Below are 18,429 nucleotides of genomic sequence, written 5' to 3' on the forward strand. Positions count from 1 at the left end.
AAACGCGCTTGTCTCTCACGGGCAAATCCACGCAGTCTGAAAGAAAACATTGATATTACGAAATACCATCCCAAATAATATTATAAATGCGAAAGTAAGGTTGTTACCTCTTCACGCATTGGCTATTGGATCGTTATGGTGTGCGTTACTCCAGCTAAAAAATATCTCCTACAGAAATGAAATTGGTACACGGGTAGAAAATAACCTGGAATAACACATAGGGTACTTTTTATCCCGAAATTCCCATGAGGGCGAAGCCACGGGCCGCAGCTAGTGATATACATTTTGAGGAAGGGATATTTTGGGAAAAGTTTATAATCAACCTGAATGATACGAAGATATCAAGATATGGTAGCTTGTACTGGAATATATAATCTGTGCCTTGGGTAATCCATTAGGCGAAAATTTTTCAAGTCGCGTCGCGTCCACTGTTGTACTCACGAACCGCGGCTTCGCATGTGTATCGCGCGTGAGTGTGGAGGGTTAACGACAAATGTACCTAACCTAGTGTGTTACTGTAGTAGATTGAGTTGCGGGTTGACCTCTAATTTTATTATCGGATTTAAACTTGAAATATACGGTTGGCTTTCGACTCTTTAGCTCATCAGCTGTCTCTCACCCTTTTGTCTCTTCATGTCATGTCTTGTCCTCTTCATCCACGTGAGGATATAGAGTGGTCCTATTTCAGGGCGGGAACATCACGGGGTATAAACTATATTCAAGCTGATTCTACACAATAAAAATGAAACTACAGCGAAATTAACAATACGGCACTTTATTTCGAGGTTTTAACACTAAAAATAATAAATAAAAATTCCTAATACAACACTAATGGTAACTAAATTACAAAATTGTACACAAAAATGCTTTTGAAGCTAATGTTCATACGTAAAAAGATCTCTTTATTACATACGATAAATACAAAATGTGAATACTGTGTTCTATGGTCTATTATACAATGATCAATAAAAAATTCTATAATGCCGTTGTCCAGTCAACAAATAAAGGCAGATTTTGCCGACAGGAGGAACACATTAAGAATTATTTTTCTTTTTGCCGACTGTACAAAGTATAAAGTAAATAATAATTTATAAATATTGAATAATGTGTTGTGTTTATACAGAAACTTGGGCTAAATTGGCTAAACTACTAGCGCCAATGATGTTGTTCTTAAAAATATTTATGCATATTTCTAATTTCATACATTATTTCTTACAATTCGAATGTACCATCTTGAATGGACGTCCTTGAAATATAACGTTTCATTTCAATTCAAATTCTCATTCCGATTTTGAATCAGTTTATTTTTCAGAACTGTTTCAGAATTTATTTTTACCATAGATTCATTCTTATTTCAAATTCATCGAAATCCTAAACATTTTTCTTAATTATTTTGTGGCAGTAGCAAATTAGAAATACGCATAACTAACCTCACTACCTAATTTATTCATGTCCAATGTTACCTATAATGGCGTTGACGACGTCAGTAGAACTAGCGGTGCCGCCGACGTCGGGCGTCAGTATACGGTCGACGTTGATAGTCTTGTTGACAGCGTTACGGATCAGGCCCGCGTGGAAATGATGGCCCAGATGTTCCAGCATGTCGATCGAGGCGTTGATCATCGCGATAGGGTTCGCTACGTTTTTGCCTGCGATTGCGGTGCCTGGGAATCGTAGAAAATAAAATTAACCCAGATAATCAAGAAAAGAATCTTGCGTTTGTCTCTTGCGCGGTGCCTCTTTTTTAATCCAAAATTATCAGAGTAATCCCCTACATACCTTAATCATAATAAGCTGTAATAATATTTTCATTCTGTATCTGTGTTTCTGGTAAGTAGATAGATTTTCTAATACGAAATTAATCAAGCGATCCCTGGTAATTTTGATCTGTATTTTGGAACATGAGCTACAAACCTTTATCACAGGCTACACATATTATTTTTATTACGTCTCTATATATACCTGTGTTCCTGGTGCCTGGTTCGAAGACAGCGTAGTGGTCTCCGTAGTTCCTGCCCGAGAGGAGCCCCGCGCCGCCCAGGATGCCGCAGACCACGTTTGAGACGATGGAGCCGTAGAGGTTCGTCATTAGCATCACATCAAATTGGTGGGGTCTAAGGAGATGAGAGAATTACATTCAAATCTCGTTGAGTATTTCACGCCATACATTGGTTAGGTAAAGTTTTTGATGATTAAAGAGATATATATATAAATAACGCGAATCGAAAAGAAAACGGCAACAGTATAAGATTTTGAAAATGGAATTTTCAGATCCTTCAGATCGATCATGGCGGATTTTTTAACAAAACTGTTAGGGGATCCTGAGCTCAACGGCTGAGGAAGAAACCGGAAAGACGTCATATTTTCCATTTCGCAAATAAAAAACACATGAGATGATACGAGCGAGAGAGAGCGCTGACATCTGTTGTAAGAAATTAGAGAAGTTGTATATAGAAATCTACTATCTATTCCATTACACTCGTCCGTCATCTACACAGTTTTGTTGGTCTTTAGATAAATTGATTTTATATATATTTGACGACCTCGGTGGCGCAGTGGTAAAGTGCTTGCCTCTGAACCGAGAGGTCCCGGGTTCGATCCCCGGTTGGGTCATGATGGAAAATTTTCTGATTGGCCTGGGTCTTGAATGTTTATCTATATATGTATATGTTATAAAATATAGTATCGTTGAGTTAGTATCCCATAACACAAGTTACTTTGGGGCTAGCTCAATCTCTATGTAATTTGTCCTAATATATTTATTTAAGTCAAAAGCTACTCACTTGGCCACCAGTTGCATACAGCAGTTGTCTATGATCATGTCGTTGTGCTCAATGTCCGGGTACTCCTTGGCCATGCGTCGAGACGTCTCCAGAAAGAGACCGTCAGATATCTTCATTATGTTCGCTTTGTGTACCGTTGTGACCTGGAAATACAAAAATATATATATTTTTTTACAAAAATGTCACATCTGCCACCAGCTTTTATTGTTATCAGAAAGATGTTGCATTCAACGCGTGACATAAGACCCACGTCCGTGCAGTAAACCGTTGAGGAGTTCCCTCGTCGGGACTAGATCCCGAGCGCCATCAGGTTATGCTTATCATATACTAGTGACGCAAAGGGGCGGAGCCATGGCGGTCGCTTACTCCACTCGTCTGCCTCAGCCTTGCGTATCACACAACTTTATTTACAGAAATGGCAAAACGTGGCAAAGCAAATCTTTGCTTCAAACTACACAAATCTTTTCCTCCCTTATCCCTTACCCACCTTCTTCCTGCCGTTCCTTTTGGCGAATTCGAACGCGAACCTTGCGACCCGTTCGGAGTTGCTCGCGGTGACCACCTTCATCGACTCTATGACTCCGCGAACTGATTCGTGTTCCAACATCGCATATTCACCTTCGGTGTTTTGTCTGCAATGTGTTTCATTTATTTTATTGGGGTAGACAGACAGGGAATTGCAATAAATACGTTTAATTTGGATAAAATAAATTTACGACTAGCTTTTGTCCGTGGCATTGCCCGCGTGAGTTTCTCTGCGAAAGTGGAGCGAACATGTTTTCATACAAACTTTCACCCCAAATAATAATCATTTGGGGGGTTGATTCAATAAAAAGTTGCCTATGTTTGACATGCATACCAAATTTAATCAGTCAGTCCAGCAGTTGAGCCTGAAAGTGGAACAAAAAGACACTACAGGCTTTCAATATAATAAGTTTTTTTTTATAATTTAATGGACTCTCACCTGATAATAACCACATCAATATCCTTATGCCTAGAGACAATTCCGGGATACGACTTGCAGTTGAGGATGTAAGCATACATGTCCAGCTCGTTGCGGAGCGCGACGTTGCGTGATGTGACGTAAGCTGCTTCGCTCTTGGTCTCAATGTTACCCTTTAAAATAATATCAATCATGAGTTATTATTATTTCTCTGCACAAGCACACGTCCTCCCATTCTTTGACTTAAGTTAGCTGGTAACCCTATGTTATGATAATTAAAAATTGTTAATGTATTGACTTTGAATTGTAATGCTTATCTATCACATTGGTTTATCTGTAATGATAAGATCTAATTTAACATTTAAATAAAACAAAAAAAATACCTGTACTGTAATTTTCTCTCTCATCTGAGCATCTTTCTTTGTTGCATTCAAAATCAATCTCTTCTAGTAGATATGTGAGACAAAATACCTTGATGCCAACACCATTCCTCTTGATAGTGGTGATGGCGTACTGTACGTCGTCATCATTGTCCATTGTAGGATCAATGTCCACAATCTCAAAGTCAACTGGTGCTCCGATATATCTAAACAACACCATTTGTTAATGTTACTACATTTAATTCTTAGGTGAGTTGATTTGAAGTGAGACACAGAGAACCAATCACAGTACGCCTTTGTGATGCAACAACAACCACACCGCAATGTCACTGTTTCACTGCATCTCACTTCAAATAATGGATGATGAGATGCAATGAATGGCATGACCGATAATCTATCTGGTGCTTGTGCTAGTGTCCCAAACCAGGAAATTAATAAGAAACAGATTAGAGTCCAGCAGTAAGGGTTAATAGGCATTCCTAAAGAGGCAAGTGGCTGGTCATAAAATTACATCCAATTCATCAGATGTCAAGTTTTAAATCATCTTGGCAGGCAAAGAAACCAGAAAGACAAAGAATGAGAGAGTAAACTTCTTGGAGCTAACTTTTAACAGCAGCTCAGCTCTAGAGCTCAGGGTCAAGTGCAGTTCATATTTGAAGTCTTACACAATCTGTACTGATTAGTGCGAGTCCCAAGCATTTCTACCATACAGATCAACAAAAAAGTAAATATTAATCTGCACTAAACTCGCACATACACTAATCAAAATGCGAGAAGAGCTTTTTGCTAATAATGTTCTGTTTGTATTAAAATCAAATGGTCACAAGGTGTCATGTTGCAGAGAGCTAAATAACACTTACTTGAAAATTTCCCTGACATAGCCCATACATTCCTGGCCAATGCCACCACCAGGGAGCATTGTTACGGCATGTCGTCCACCGTATTGCGCCTTCGGAATGAGCTTCTGTTTCCTGATCACTGGAGTTTTGTGCTGCAAGTCGAAATCCGAAAGGGCAGGAGCAGCCGCACTGGAATAGGTTACCCCTTTAATCTCAGGGAGGACCCTCAATTTGGAAAATAATCTTACTGCCATGCTGTTGTTTTATTCAATAAAATCCAGGAAAATTTACAACTTCAGCTGACAGTTGTTAAATAATCACAGGAAAAGGAAAGACGAAAATCGCCTTTCCGTGTTCACTCGGTAGATGGCGCGTTACAACAAAGTTATCACATTAAATGACAAAATATAGAACTACTAATTCAAAACCATATTGTTTTAACTGTTTTACAAAGAATATAGCGCCACTACAAAATGAACAAAGAATTTTGCGAAAAACTGGATGGCGCTGTATTTAGTATATTGACATTGACATTAGGCTTTGCACACATGAATACTCGCCGATAAACAAAATGAGAAACTTTGGAAAGATTTTAGCACGCTTGAAAATTATATCTGTACTAGTTTTTTCATAATTATTCTTCATTTTCTCTAAATGGATGGTCTAAAATTAAAAAATAATATAAACTATTCAAGTATGGCAACATTGACAATTGTATTTTTTTCTCAATTTGACGTGTATAGTTGCCCTATCTTTCTTGCAGAGTTCTTGAGGGCGAGCGGGCGTCCATTTTGCTTCGCCATATTGAATTTGGTCGGACATCTTGGGACGCCATGTTTAGGCAGACATATTTTATAAACATTTTCGCGTAATTTTCAAATATTTTTCAGCCTAAATAGCGAACTTTTTTTCACTGAAGTCTGTGGCATTTATCGCGGTAAATATTGTGTGAAAATATTCTGTGCCTACGCAGCAGTCCATATATGTCTCCAGGGGGCCGTGCAGCTTTTGTTACAAGATAAATAGAGGTAAATAATTTCCACCAAAAACATCGTACTTTTTGACATATCATAACAAGTGTTTCGTATTTTCTATGAATTTACGCTTCTCATCAGGATTTCCTAGGGGAATAAATGAAGGTCATAATGTGAGGGCTTTGTCTGAGTAATGTGTGGCGTGGTTGTTTTATATTTATCTAGAAAATCTTTAGGAGCGGCTCTGCTCCGGCCGGTCCGGTTAGTTGAGTCGCACCTGCTGTGAGCTGCGGTGGTTTTACATAGTAACTGCAGTTAATGCAGTAAAATGTTTCGTAATCTCCGCAGAAGGAAACAAAAGGATTGATGCATATCATTAGAACGCTGTAATATGATATCCGCGTATCATCAAACCGAATGATTGCTATGAAAGCGCAATTGTACATAATTAAACACATTAGCCACTGTTTATGCTCAACTGAGTATTTAAATTACCGTATTTGTGTAATTCAACAGCATTACAGTCCGAAAATAACTTTAGATAAGGAGTAAACTGCGTCTCAGGAGTTATTTACATCAAATAATTTGACCTATTGTTATCAAAATACTTGTTTGGTAACTTTTTTTTTTACTGTAGACAATGAAATTTTGACATGTACAGCCAATATAACTTGTAAAAAGTCATGTGAAGCATGGTTTTTCAGTAATGATGTTATATTCAGGAAAATTATAGTATGGTGACCTAGTTCACAGGTAAATTTACTGAATAAATTATTGGTCACTGATTTCAATTGAACTTATTGTTGAATAGCTTAGTCACTGTATTGTGTAAATGAAATTGTTTATTTATGAAAGGAAACTACCTGTTTCTGTTTTTTTAGTTTTAAGTTTTCGTAAAAACAACTCTTTAGAGTAAAATTATGATGTCACCCTTAAAACAAGTATACCTTATAACTATGAGTTTTGATAATGTCTTAGATTTCATGCTACTGAGTAATCAAACAAATGTGTGGGTCACCTGATGATAACTGGCTACCACAGCCTAATTCCTGCAAAATTACTTTAAATTTTCCAAAAAAACCCTATTTATCAATACAGAAGGCATTTGTTCTTCTAGGGAATTTTCAAGGTTTTTTAAGAATGTAATTGATGGCTGAGGATAGACACGGAACTGACTCCACTAAAAAGAACAATGTTCTTAAATTAATTGATTAGTTAAATGTATTGCCAACTTCCAACTTGTGAATAAAACATACTTCAAACCAAATTGAAAAAACAAATTTCACCACCGTCTTGAACTGAAAATATGAAGAATCCATAGTAATAGAAAGATTTCTGATAGTAAGAATTTTTAATTTTTTAAAATTTAATTTGCTATACTCAAACTATAGTCAAATCAGATACTTTTTTCTAATGTCAAAAACATGTTTTAAATGGAGCTTGTACAACAGTGATGTATTGGGATGTCACAGATTTTGGAGTCAAAAAGCATTTATTTATTACTGGGATATATAATGAAATTGAAAAAATTGTAAATTTTGTAATTAATAAAACTGATCAATTAAAATAATAATAAATGACACAGATTGAGCTAGCCCCAAAGTAAGTTTGAGATTTGTGTCATGGGATACTAACTCAACGATACTATATTTTATAACAAATACATATATAGATAAACATCCAAGACCCCCGGGTCTTCATGAAAACGGAAAAAGATCATTTTCCATCATGACCCGACCGGGAATCGAACCTGAGACCTCACGGTTCAGTGGCAAGAACTTTACCACTACGCCACCGAGGTCGACGAAAATACCATTAAATTGTTGTGTTTGATTATTTAAATACCTGTTATACATACATGTTATTTTTTTACCTAGTTGAATAGTTTAATGTTATAATAAAATAAAAATTTTGTTGAAAGAATTACTTACATATGCTATTTTTGTTACAGTTGTAAGGCGCGGTCTTCTTCAAGATGATGAACCAGGAGATCATGTGTGAGGTGGAGATTGGAACCCATGGCGGCATGGAGATGGATGGCGAGGATCAGGTCGGAGTCAAGGTACTATATCAGATTAAGGCCAAAATGACCTTGTTAGTATAGCTATACTAACCCAGATTTGAGTTTTATCCTATCACTGATCATACATACTAAAAATTCGATTCTATACTAAAATGGAGAAAAATAAATTCTCTAATAGAGCCATTATTGCGCGTCATTTCAACCTAAAAAAAATTGGTGGTTTTTATTAAAATGATTTAGAATAGAGATCTGTGCTCTCTATTCTAAATTGTATTGTTTTGTAAAATATTGGATGTTACTGTAACAAATGCTTGACCTGGGTGTGGCATTTGACATGCTTGACCATATATTGGCCTGATGAAAATAATATTGTGTACACTGTGTATTAAAGGCAAATCTTAGAAATTTTAAAACACATTCTAAGTAATTGACAATTATTTGTAAATATAAGATATGAAAGTAAATAAAACCCTAGGTGTTTGAACGAAACAATAGGTGTTCCTCAGGGCTCAATTTTAGGTCCCACATAACTTATTATTTAATATTTTTTTCAGTATGAAGAAATAGAGGCTGGCCAGTATGAGGAGTATATAACAGATGACCAATATGAAGAGGTGGAGGAGCAGGTCATAGGCATGCAGCATCTAGAAGAAGGTATGAGGATATCTTTTACTCACATTTTATGTGGGGTGTAACAATCACTATTATCATCAACTGAGCATAAGCCCACTGTTGGATATGTCCTATTGACATTTAGTTCCAGTTTTAAAAAGACCACTTAATCTCTATAATGTGCATGGTTGTCATGGAAGCCCAATTACGATTTGACTTGACAAACATTTCTGTGTCTATCACAAATTGCCATCAAATTCACACAACAAATGTCGGCTACCGCTGACAGACTATAAAATTTCAGTTGGCAGCGAGGAAGTGATCCTCCCTGGCATCTCCGGGGAGGAGGTGCTTCATTCTGCTAGTGATAATGTCTATGACTCCGTCTACCAGCCTCCCTCTACGAGCAGGTGTGTGAAAATTATCCTACTCTATCTCTTTACAAGGTTTTGTGTGACATAGGCTATGTGACGTCATTCAATATGGCGGATTTATCAAAATCAAATAATTTATTCGGAAATTAGGCCTTCACAGGCACTTTTTCACGTCATATTCTAAATTAAATTATATTTACCTAAGCTACAAACTACTGGCATTTCGGAACGACCACTGCTGAGAAGAAATGCCGAAAGAAACTCATTTGCACAGTGTTGGTATCATGCCAGATCGGCTTACTATTTTTTTAATATAAATCCTAATATTATGAATGAAAAGTAAAAAATTTGTTTGTTACCTCTTTACGCACAATCTACGCGACCAATCTTCTTGAAAGTTTGAATACCCAGTAATCGCAATGGAACCTTACTACGCCATGGACGTCATATGTGTATAAAACTCGAAGTCGACTTTAAATTTTTATAAAATCTGTTATTATATTTTTCAGAGGTCGCGGGCGGCCCCGGGTCGGAACGGCTAACAACACAAACATGACACATTTGATGCCTATTGGTGAGTACCGTACGTTTTTCATCACCTGACTATAATAATTAGCCTTCTGTTACTGAGCTTAGATCAAGTTTCGATTGAAAAAAGAAATCCTATACAATATCTCCGAGCTCAGTGTGCCTTTTGGCAAAGCCTTCATCCAACTACCTCCACTGGTCTCGGTTTTTCAACACCTGACTATGGACATTATTAAAAAGTTGTAATTTTGTTGAACTAGTCAGTTTGGTAATGCATTCTCCACATTATAAATAAATAACGGACAAATAACACAGATTGAGTTAGCCCAAAGTAAGTTCGAAACTTGTGTTATGGGATATTAACTCGACAATACTATATTCCATAACATATATAGATGAACATCCAAGACCCAGGTTAATAAGAAAAAGAATTTCCCATGTTGATCTGACCGGAGATCGAACCCGGGACCTCTTTTTAACTATATTTTGGATCTAACCTAATTCATCTGATTTGTCCCTATATATATATATATATATAATATATATATATATATATATATATATATTTTAATGTTCCAGGCGAGGTGCCGATGGGCATAATGGAGACGGGCGGCGGCCGCGGGGCAACTCGCCGATGGGAACAGAAGCAAGTGCAGATCAAAACCATGGAGGGGGAGTTTAGTGTTACCATGTGGGCCACAGGGGAGGATGACGGTTGGTACCAAACCTACTTATATTATACACTAGCTGCGCCCCGCGGCTTCGCTCCCGTGGGAATTTCGGGATAAAAGTATATTTAGTTAATCCAGGTTATATTCTACCCGTGTACCAAATTTCATAACAACCAGTCCAGTAAATTTTGCGTGAAATATTAACAAACATACATCCTCACAAACTTTCACATTTATAATATTAGCAGGATAGGACGCGAAAGTGTTGTTATCATTCCGGCTAGATCAGAGGATAGGAGTACAAGCCGAAGCAAGCAGGCTACACCTAGTGGAACACCAATTTAGACCGTCTGCACCTACCATTCGACCGTCTGCGCAATTCTGAGTTTAGCTGTAACATGTATACGCCAAATCATGTTATTTAATTTTCGTGCGTCAGTGTGTAAAAATCGCACTTGACCGCTTTTTTCAAAACTGTTTATTTTCTCAGATGACGGATCAAATCCGGAACCGGACCCCGACTACACAGAGTACATGACCGGCAAGAAGAATATACTGGGCGGGGAGCCTATGCCAGGTACTTGTAACTTGACACTTTATGTATAGATTTTCTAGATTTTCCTGACGACATCGGTGGCGAAGTGGTAAAGTGCTTGCCTCTAAACCGAGATGTCCCGAGTTCGATCCCCAGGGTCATCAGGGTGGAAAATTATATTTTTCTCATTGGGCCGAGTCTTGGATGTTTATTTATATGTATATACACCATAAATTTAACTTACTGACACTTACGCCATTATTGCCGTTGTTTTGTATTGGAACAACGGCAATAAAGACCAAGTGCCAGCCGCCATAAGGTCCCTTTTGATTTGGACGGCCATATTTAATAAAATCCTTTATCTATTATAACATTCCCTCCTGTATTCTATTTTTAAAATTTTCATTTTTAAATGTAATGCTAGTGTTACACCCTCTTATGTTTATTAAAAGCTTTTATGTAACTTGCAATGTATGTATGTATGTTTATGATCATATAAATTGTGTATAATGAGGTTATAAGTTGAAATTTTAAAGGAAAATTTTATTTTCTTCTTTTTGGAGTATTTAAATAAAAGCTTCTTTTTTTAGTTTATGTAATTTTTTTTTTTCAATTGATTATAAAAAACTAATATGATCAATTAATGTTTTTAGGTTTAGATCTATCGGATCCCAAACAGTTAGCAGAGTTCGCGAGGCCCGGACACAAGATCAGGTTAAAGAAACCTTCTCCTGAATCATCAGACAGGACTATAGGTAATATTAACAACTTGCTTTTGCCTGCGGCTTCGCCCGCGTAGTTTTCCAATAGGAACAGTTATTTTTCTGCCAAAAGTTATTTATGTGCTTGCACAGCTTGTGCACTTTCGTTAATGGTGGCGTTAAAATAACAATAGTGTCACTACAAGACGATATTTCGGTATGCGTTATTGCAGTTAGAAAGTATCTCTTACAGAAATATGAATAGAACCTCTAATTAGTGCCTAATAAGTGCCCGGAATAAAACATTTGTGTCTGTGTGAATATTCGGAGAGAGAAATATTGTTCATGGTCAGGTAGCTTATGTGTTTTGAAGTATGTGCGGTGAAAATATATTTGTAGGTTATGCGATACTGAGTTTTTTGCTGGAGTAACATTTGCAAAATCGTGTTTCTCTTAAACTATTACAAGTACGCATGTAGACTGAATATACACAAGTAGCTCTTGATTTGTGTTCATGGCATATAGAATTAAATATAAATAAATATATAAGGACAAATTAGACAGATTGTGCTAGCCTCAAATCAAGGGCCAATCAAAAAAAGATAATTTTCCATCAAGATCCGACCGGGAATCGAACCCGGGACTTCTCGGTTCAGAGGCAAGCATTTTACCACTGCGCCACCGAGGTCGTTAGATTAATTTAATTTGTGAGAAATAAAAAAAAAATTAAAGTGACCAGCTATGGAATTCGCATTCAACCAGCAACAAATCTAAATTCAAATATGGAATATGATCGTTGGTGTTGTATAGAAAGTGTAACCGATGTCGTGTTGTGTTGTGTTGTGTCGCAGCGTGCCCGCACAAGGGCTGCAGCAAGATGTTCCGCGACAACTCCGCCATGCGCAAGCATCTGCACACCCACGGCCCGCGCGTGCACGTCTGCGCCGAGTGCGGTGAGGCCTCTCGTTATACTTTATTACTAGCTGTGTTATTCTAGGTCATATTCTCACATGTCTACCAAATTTCATAAGTATCGCTCCTGTAGATAATGCGTGAAGAGGTAACAAACAAACTTACTTTCGCATTTATAATATTAGTTGGGATTACTACTGCGCTCCGGGGATTCGCTCCCGTGGGAATTTCTGGACAAAAAGCTCCCTATGTGTTATTCCAGGTTATATTCTACATGTGTGTCAAATTTCACAACAATCGGTCCATTAGGTTTTGTGTGAAAGAGTAACAAATAACATATATCCTCACAAACTTTACATAGCTTTACTAGCTGCTGCCAGCGGCTTTACCCGCGGTAATTTTTCACGGGAACAGTTTTTTTCCGGGTTGAACCCTATGTCTTTCTCCATACTTCAAACTACATGTATGCAAAATTTCCAAAAAATCGGTTGATTAGATAGAGCGTGAAGAACCGTGTTTCTCAACTAAAGCTCACTTATCTATGTTACAGGCAAAGCATTTGTGGAAAGTTCGAAGCTGAAAAGACACCAGTTAGTCCATACCGGGGAAAAACCCTTTCAGTGTACTTTTGAAGGGTGCGGAAAGAGATTTTCGCTGGACTTCAACCTCAGGTAACTCTAAGGACTTTGCTGCAGAAATACTAGATCCATATCATTGGACATTTTAATGTGGAAACATTAACATGGCTACGGCACTACACTCTCGAATCAATATTTTGGGTGAAAATCTGGCTTTAATTTTTTGCAAAAAAATTCTTCCTTTTCAAGTCAATTTCTGATACCTTCATATGAATTATAATTTTTATTCAAGTCGCCTAAAGGTATCAGAGATGACTTTTACGGCTACCTACCGTGACTAGTAATTTGGACTAAATATATATATAATATATATATTATATATATATATATATATATATATATATATATATATATATATATATATATATATATATATATATATAAAAAATCGTAATAAATTACACACTTAAACCTCCCTTAGGTATTACATTATCTATCATGAATATAATATATGTATTTTTTTAATTCATCGCGTTCACACCAACAGACACAGGCAGACATACAGGGGGACTCCTAAATATGTAAGGATATTGTTTGTAATGTTACAGAACGCACGTCCGCATCCACACGGGCGACCGGCCGTACGTGTGTCCGTTCGACAGCTGCAACAAGAAGTTCGCGCAGAGCACCAACCTCAAATCGCACATACTCACGCACGCCAAAGCTAAGTAAGTATAAACCGATTTTTACCCTACTGCAAGGGAAGGGTTTCGTGTTTCGCGCGTGTCGTGTCGCGTAGCTTCCAAATGTCTGGATGGATTTCCATATATATATATTTTTTTATTCACACGTGGCTATGTATGAATTCGAATTCACATATACAATTGTGACATGTAAGGTACTGAGAGATTACTCTGAACTGAGAGAATACTTATGAATGATTTGAATAAATATTTTTACATTAACTAATAAATTTATTTTCAGATCAAGAAACTCATTGTCCCGCAATGGAGGCAACTCATACGAGTCAGCTCGCACCACACCGCAGTTCGTCCAACTGGAGATGTCCCCTGACGACTCTAACCACCAGCTGATATTCTACACGCACGAATGAAGCCCGGCCTCCAGCGGGGACGAAGGCCCATAACCGCACGTAGTCGAGGGTCCGTAACCGCAGGAGACCCATATTGTTCACGAAATCCTTTCCTCGATCAGTGAATTGTGTTTCATGTGTTGACAAAGTTGATAATTACTTGAGTGACAAAGTGAATCTTGTGTAAACTGACCCATAACCACACAGGATTGGGGAGGCCATTTTGTTCCTGAAATATAAGTTTCTTCGGATCAGTGACAAAATGAATCTGTGTTTCATGACATTGTAGATAAAAGTGGATTAAAAGTCTGTGATTACATAGGCTAAATAATGTGAAAGTGTACACTTTAAAGAGTTACACAAACTTTTAGTGTCACTAAGTCTATAATGGATTATGACAATGGTGATTTTGTTGTGGTGATACCTGTGTTCCACTTTGAAACATGAGCAGCGCCCTAATTGCGTTAATAATTATCACTGGATCGCAATTGAACCTGACTAAAAAATGGAAGAACTATCTGTTTTATTAAAGAAAGAAGAAAACATAAAACCAGATGCGAAAATCTGAAACAGACTTTTGTATCAACACAGAACTGTAAAACTGAAAACGTGCAGCAAAGAGAAACTTGTAATTAAAAATGTCAGAATGTAGGAGATACAAGAGGTACAATTGTAATGCAGTTAGTTATTGCTAAGGTGGCAGATTAGCTGAAATTTAAGTTATGCCAATGGTTTTTAATGCATAATTTATATCATGTTGAAAAAAAAAGACTATTGACTACTGGTTAGAAAAATATAGTGAGAAGTGTACAGACATTTTTATAGATGAATTAAGAAGTAAATGTTCTATTGAATGAGATGTGAAGTGGCAACTAGAATTCCTAAGGAGAACTTGGCCAAGAATATAGATTAAAAAAAATTGTATAGCAATATTGACAGACTGTTTTTAATTGATTGTCGGTTAAGGCAGGTGCAGACCTAACGCGTAAGATACTAGTGACGTTGATTGTATGCATGCATACAAACCCTACACAGTCAGTGTGGCATGTCTAATATAGTTTCATACAAACTCACAGGGACTTGAATGCTTGTGTCCTGTATTTTAGGTCTGAATCTGCCTTTCAGTGTGAATAGAAAATGCTATTTAAAATTATTTTTATTTATGCTATTTCACTGTTGCCTAAAAATTGCTATACCCTCTTATTTCATAAAAAAGTTAAAGCATTTTTATTTTAAGCTAAAATATGTTTTGTCTCACTCTGTCAATGTTTAAAGTTTAAGTAGCTTTGTAACTTTTTTATAAATAAGGGTAAAACCCTTTTTCTATATCTAAATTAACAACAGCGGTGCTACAGTCACTGACAACAATAACATGGCAATCAGTTATTCATAATTCCACATATTGCAGCAGGCTTCTTTTGTAGCTTAGTCTCCTGCTTCTGTTGTAGTAGTCAATGGAAATCAATAAAATATTTGAGTAAAATTGAGCGTTGGAAGATAATTTAAAAAGAAATTATAATAAAAAGCATTGTAATTATAATCAAATGCAACTGTCGTTTATCAAAATTTGAACACATTTTTACAAAATGAAATTAAATCTTCACAAAGTCGTGTATCCAATACAGGATTACAAGTTTTGACTATTTTATGAAGTTGTTCCTCTCTTTTAACACTGGTGGACACAATACTGCTATAGCAGTATATATGTTGTATTTCGTCGAGTGTCCACTAAAGTGATTGGTCAGTGGGATTGGTTTAATTCCAATAATGCCAAGATTTATTTGTATTATATTTTCAATACTTGTATCGGATAATGGTGCATAAGAATGGTTCAGTTATATCATTCACCAACTTAACAATAGTTAAGGCTGATTCTGACTGCATGCGAATTTTTTGTGTGCAATTGTTGGCTGCGTAGGCGCGTTCGTTACAATTCCATATGAAAAAATGCATGCATATGCGTGACACAGTCATTGTATTCTCAATCATAATGCCAAACTAACGGTAAAGACATAGAAAACTGTAGACAACCTATCATAACCAAATGAGATCAAGAGATTATTTCCGTACTACTTCACAGCCCATCTCATAGAAAGCAGCAATGAAGGTGTTGTAAAATCCCGGCACATGAAGGGACAAAAAGTATCTGCGCTGTCCTGTTTCGTCTTGTGTATTTCTAATATGCATTTCTCTTATATGAGCGAAAGAAAAGATATGACCATGTTTATAGCTTTCTCTGTCTGTGTACTAAACTATGTTGAACAGTTTCCATGATTTTGGCTACATCAATTGTAAACCAGACATTGTCCACAAATGCATAATTAAATTAGCTACTAGAATCTTGTATAAATTGATGCATTGCTATGTAGTAGGAAGTTTATGTTAAAATATTAAGAGCAACATAGTAAAGCATCAATGATAGGGAAAATTACCAGATTGATTTTTGGGTCATAAAAATCTTTTTTTTTTTGGAAGAGGAAAATTTACTTACAAAACTGATTTAGTTGAGATTTTTCACTTGATTTTGTGAATAAATTGCACAAAGTGTAAATAATAAATTGATAGTAAAAAATAAGTTTTTCCGTTTGTATGTTTTCTTCTTTCGAAAGTGTATTACGCTTGAATAACTTGTATATTTGTACTATATCATAGATATGCCAAAAATAACTTTTTGTAATATAGATTTTATGATTTTTGAAGGAGAATGCATATGGCGTTTTGTATGTAATTTTGCGTTAAAATGATCTTATTAAAGTTTAATTTAGTTAATTGAGCAAAGTTATGTACAAAGGCATAATTTTTATTAGAATTAAATTAACATATCCTCTATATATGGCCAGGTCTCAGAAGTCTAATACTACTTTGAATTCTAATGCTAAGGCATTGAAGTTCAAAGTAGCATTAACTGTGACTTGACTGCTTTTAAAGATTCTTCACAAAACGTAACGCCGGCTACACTAGCACTCGGGTAGATGCCGACGCGAATGCACAATATATAGCATAGCTATGAGAGCTTTTATTTATGAAAAACCAGCAGTGTGTGCCGAATTCGCCAAAGTTTTGGTGAACTGTTTGCCAATAGTGTATAAACATTGTATAAATTAATATTCAATGTCGTAACGACTAACAATTTATATTTATTTGATGTTTCTTGGTTGTTTGTTCTCGTATTATAAATGTCCAAAATTGTATGCGTTCTCCTTGATTTGAAACAAAATCACGAAATCCATCCGGAAGACGACATCTCCATCATAATTCTATAATTATTTACTCTCCCAACTCGCTCTAGAGGCTATGATTCTAATTTTCATTGTTTCCAGTGCTTATTTTGAAATATTAAATTTATTTTTTCCTGAGAACTGGAACAGAGAAGTGTAAATTACTATATATGTCATTATTTTTATTTAAAAAATTCTAAATGTTTCTTAAATAGGTAAATGATGTCTGTTTTGTTGATTTATGTAACAAATTAAACTTGTGACATTAAATAAACGTCTGAATCTGTCTCCTCGAGAGTCAGTAGTCCGATGAATGTGATTTTGTTTCATATACATTTTGTAATCTAAGTAATAATTTGGCGATAGTCACACTAGAATAAGTTTTTGTAACGACTGATGTATATATTTTATGTTTCTTTTTCGTTAAATTTCACAGCCATATTGAACTTGTTTCCATAAAGCTGTAACAAAAAATAATAATAGACTATTCCTGTGTAGACTCAATTTCGGTGAATATGTTAATATGGCTGTAGAATTTAGTTTGGATGCAAGGTGAGAAGCGAAATAAAATGTAAATATTTATATAAATTGGGTTTTATTTTCATAAGTGCCATGAAAGTATTGTCAGCTGGCAGCTGTTGACTGAATGTAGGCGGGAAGGTGTGTAATATCTTCACAAATCTCTCTCGCCAAGGGCGTGAAGGGCAATGGATCACACACCAACCCAATAAATATAGGTTGTGTGATGAGTTTTTGTGACTATCTCTTGAAGCCAAAAGCTACTTTTTACTAGATTTTTCGAAACTTCATAGCCGCGGAAAAAGCAGTTCTACAGTGTGTCGTAGAGACGAAAATGCAGGAAAGCGGACTCTAGGCTCCGACGTTCAATGGCTGCGGAAGAACCAGGGAATATGCTCATATGAGAGTCTGTCAAAAAAGTGGAGATTAAAAAAGGGCGTCTCGACTTAATAATTCCATGACCAATACTAATCTTGACTATTCTATTTCTATTCATAGATATAGGACCTGATTCAGACTCATTGTCCCACTATTTCTATTGCTGTCGGCCTGCATTATACCTCTTATGACGGCGTGCATATTTATTTACTTCCTCTTTAGATAAAACCTCTCGTAGGCATGTAATCAAAAATCTGTTTTCTGAACTTCTCTTTCTTATGACTGGAATATTCGCTGATCCACGGTCGGTATGAAAAAATCTTGCCGGTGGATTGCGAAAAGCCACAGATGGAGCGAAATGAATAACA

The 18,429-nt window shown here is 36.3% G+C and overlaps 2 protein-coding genes across 4 annotated transcripts; one reads left to right on the top strand and one right to left on the bottom strand.

The window, feature by feature from the left end:
* Positions 1-759: 759 nt before the first annotated feature.
* On the bottom strand, positions 760-5,318 carry Idh3g (Isocitrate dehydrogenase (NAD(+)) 3 non-catalytic subunit gamma). Its single transcript, XM_053766159.1, has 7 exons — positions 4,967-5,318; positions 4,198-4,312; positions 3,748-3,899; positions 3,271-3,415; positions 2,784-2,926; positions 1,963-2,114; positions 760-1,664 (listed from the first exon to the last, which is right to left on the bottom strand). The coding sequence occupies exons 1-7, from the start codon at positions 5,197-5,199 to the stop codon at positions 1,444-1,446; spliced, it is 1,161 nt and encodes a 386-aa protein (XP_053622134.1). The 5' UTR covers positions 5,200-5,318; the 3' UTR covers positions 760-1,443.
* Positions 5,319-5,743: 425 nt separating this feature from the next.
* LOC128681877 (transcriptional repressor protein YY1-like) lies at positions 5,744-17,474 on the top strand. Of its 3 annotated transcripts, none has more exons than XM_053766156.2 (12): positions 5,744-5,973; positions 7,871-7,981; positions 8,497-8,596; positions 8,844-8,964; positions 9,438-9,502; positions 10,036-10,170; positions 10,618-10,704; positions 11,316-11,417; positions 12,215-12,316; positions 12,826-12,946; positions 13,462-13,581; positions 13,838-17,474. In XM_053766156.2, exons 2-12 carry the CDS (start codon positions 7,895-7,897, stop codon positions 13,965-13,967), a joined length of 1,170 nt encoding a protein of 389 aa, XP_053622131.1. In that variant the 5' UTR covers positions 5,744-5,973; positions 7,871-7,894; the 3' UTR covers positions 13,968-17,474. The 3 variants fall into 3 exon arrangements, with proteins under 3 accessions (XP_053622131.1, XP_053622133.1, XP_053622132.1); XM_053766158.2 differs by having other exon boundaries at positions 8,859-8,964; positions 13,838-14,496; XM_053766157.2 differs by having other exon boundaries at positions 8,497-8,591; positions 8,842-8,964; positions 13,838-14,114.
* Positions 17,475-18,429: the final 955 nt, after the last annotated feature.

Source organism: Plodia interpunctella, chromosome 28 (genome assembly GCF_027563975.2).
Source record: "Plodia interpunctella isolate USDA-ARS_2022_Savannah chromosome 28, ilPloInte3.2, whole genome shotgun sequence".
Lineage (NCBI taxonomy): Eukaryota > Metazoa > Arthropoda > Insecta > Lepidoptera > Pyralidae > Plodia > Plodia interpunctella.

Excerpts from the sequence above, each read along its gene's own strand:
- Idh3g (XM_053766159.1), bottom strand. The coding sequence starts at position 5,199 with ATGGCAGTAAGATTATTTTCCAAATTGAGGGTCCTCCCTGAGATTAAA. Across the intron at positions 4,313-4,966 it reads TATGTCAGGGAAATTTTCAA|ATATATCGGAGCACCAGTTG; the intron begins GTAAGTGTTATT and ends GGTGTTGTTTAG. Across the intron at positions 3,900-4,197 it reads GGAATGGTGTTGGCATCAAG|GGTAACATTGAGACCAAGAG; the intron begins GTATTTTGTCTC and ends ATTATTTTAAAG.
- LOC128681877 (XM_053766156.2), top strand. The coding sequence starts at position 7,895 with ATGATGAACCAGGAGATCATGTGTGAGGTGGAGATTGGAACCCATGGC. Across the intron at positions 8,965-9,437 it reads CAGCCTCCCTCTACGAGCAG|AGGTCGCGGGCGGCCCCGGG; the intron begins GTGTGTGAAAAT and ends TATATTTTTCAG. Across the intron at positions 12,947-13,461 it reads TCGCTGGACTTCAACCTCAG|AACGCACGTCCGCATCCACA; the intron begins GTAACTCTAAGG and ends GTAATGTTACAG.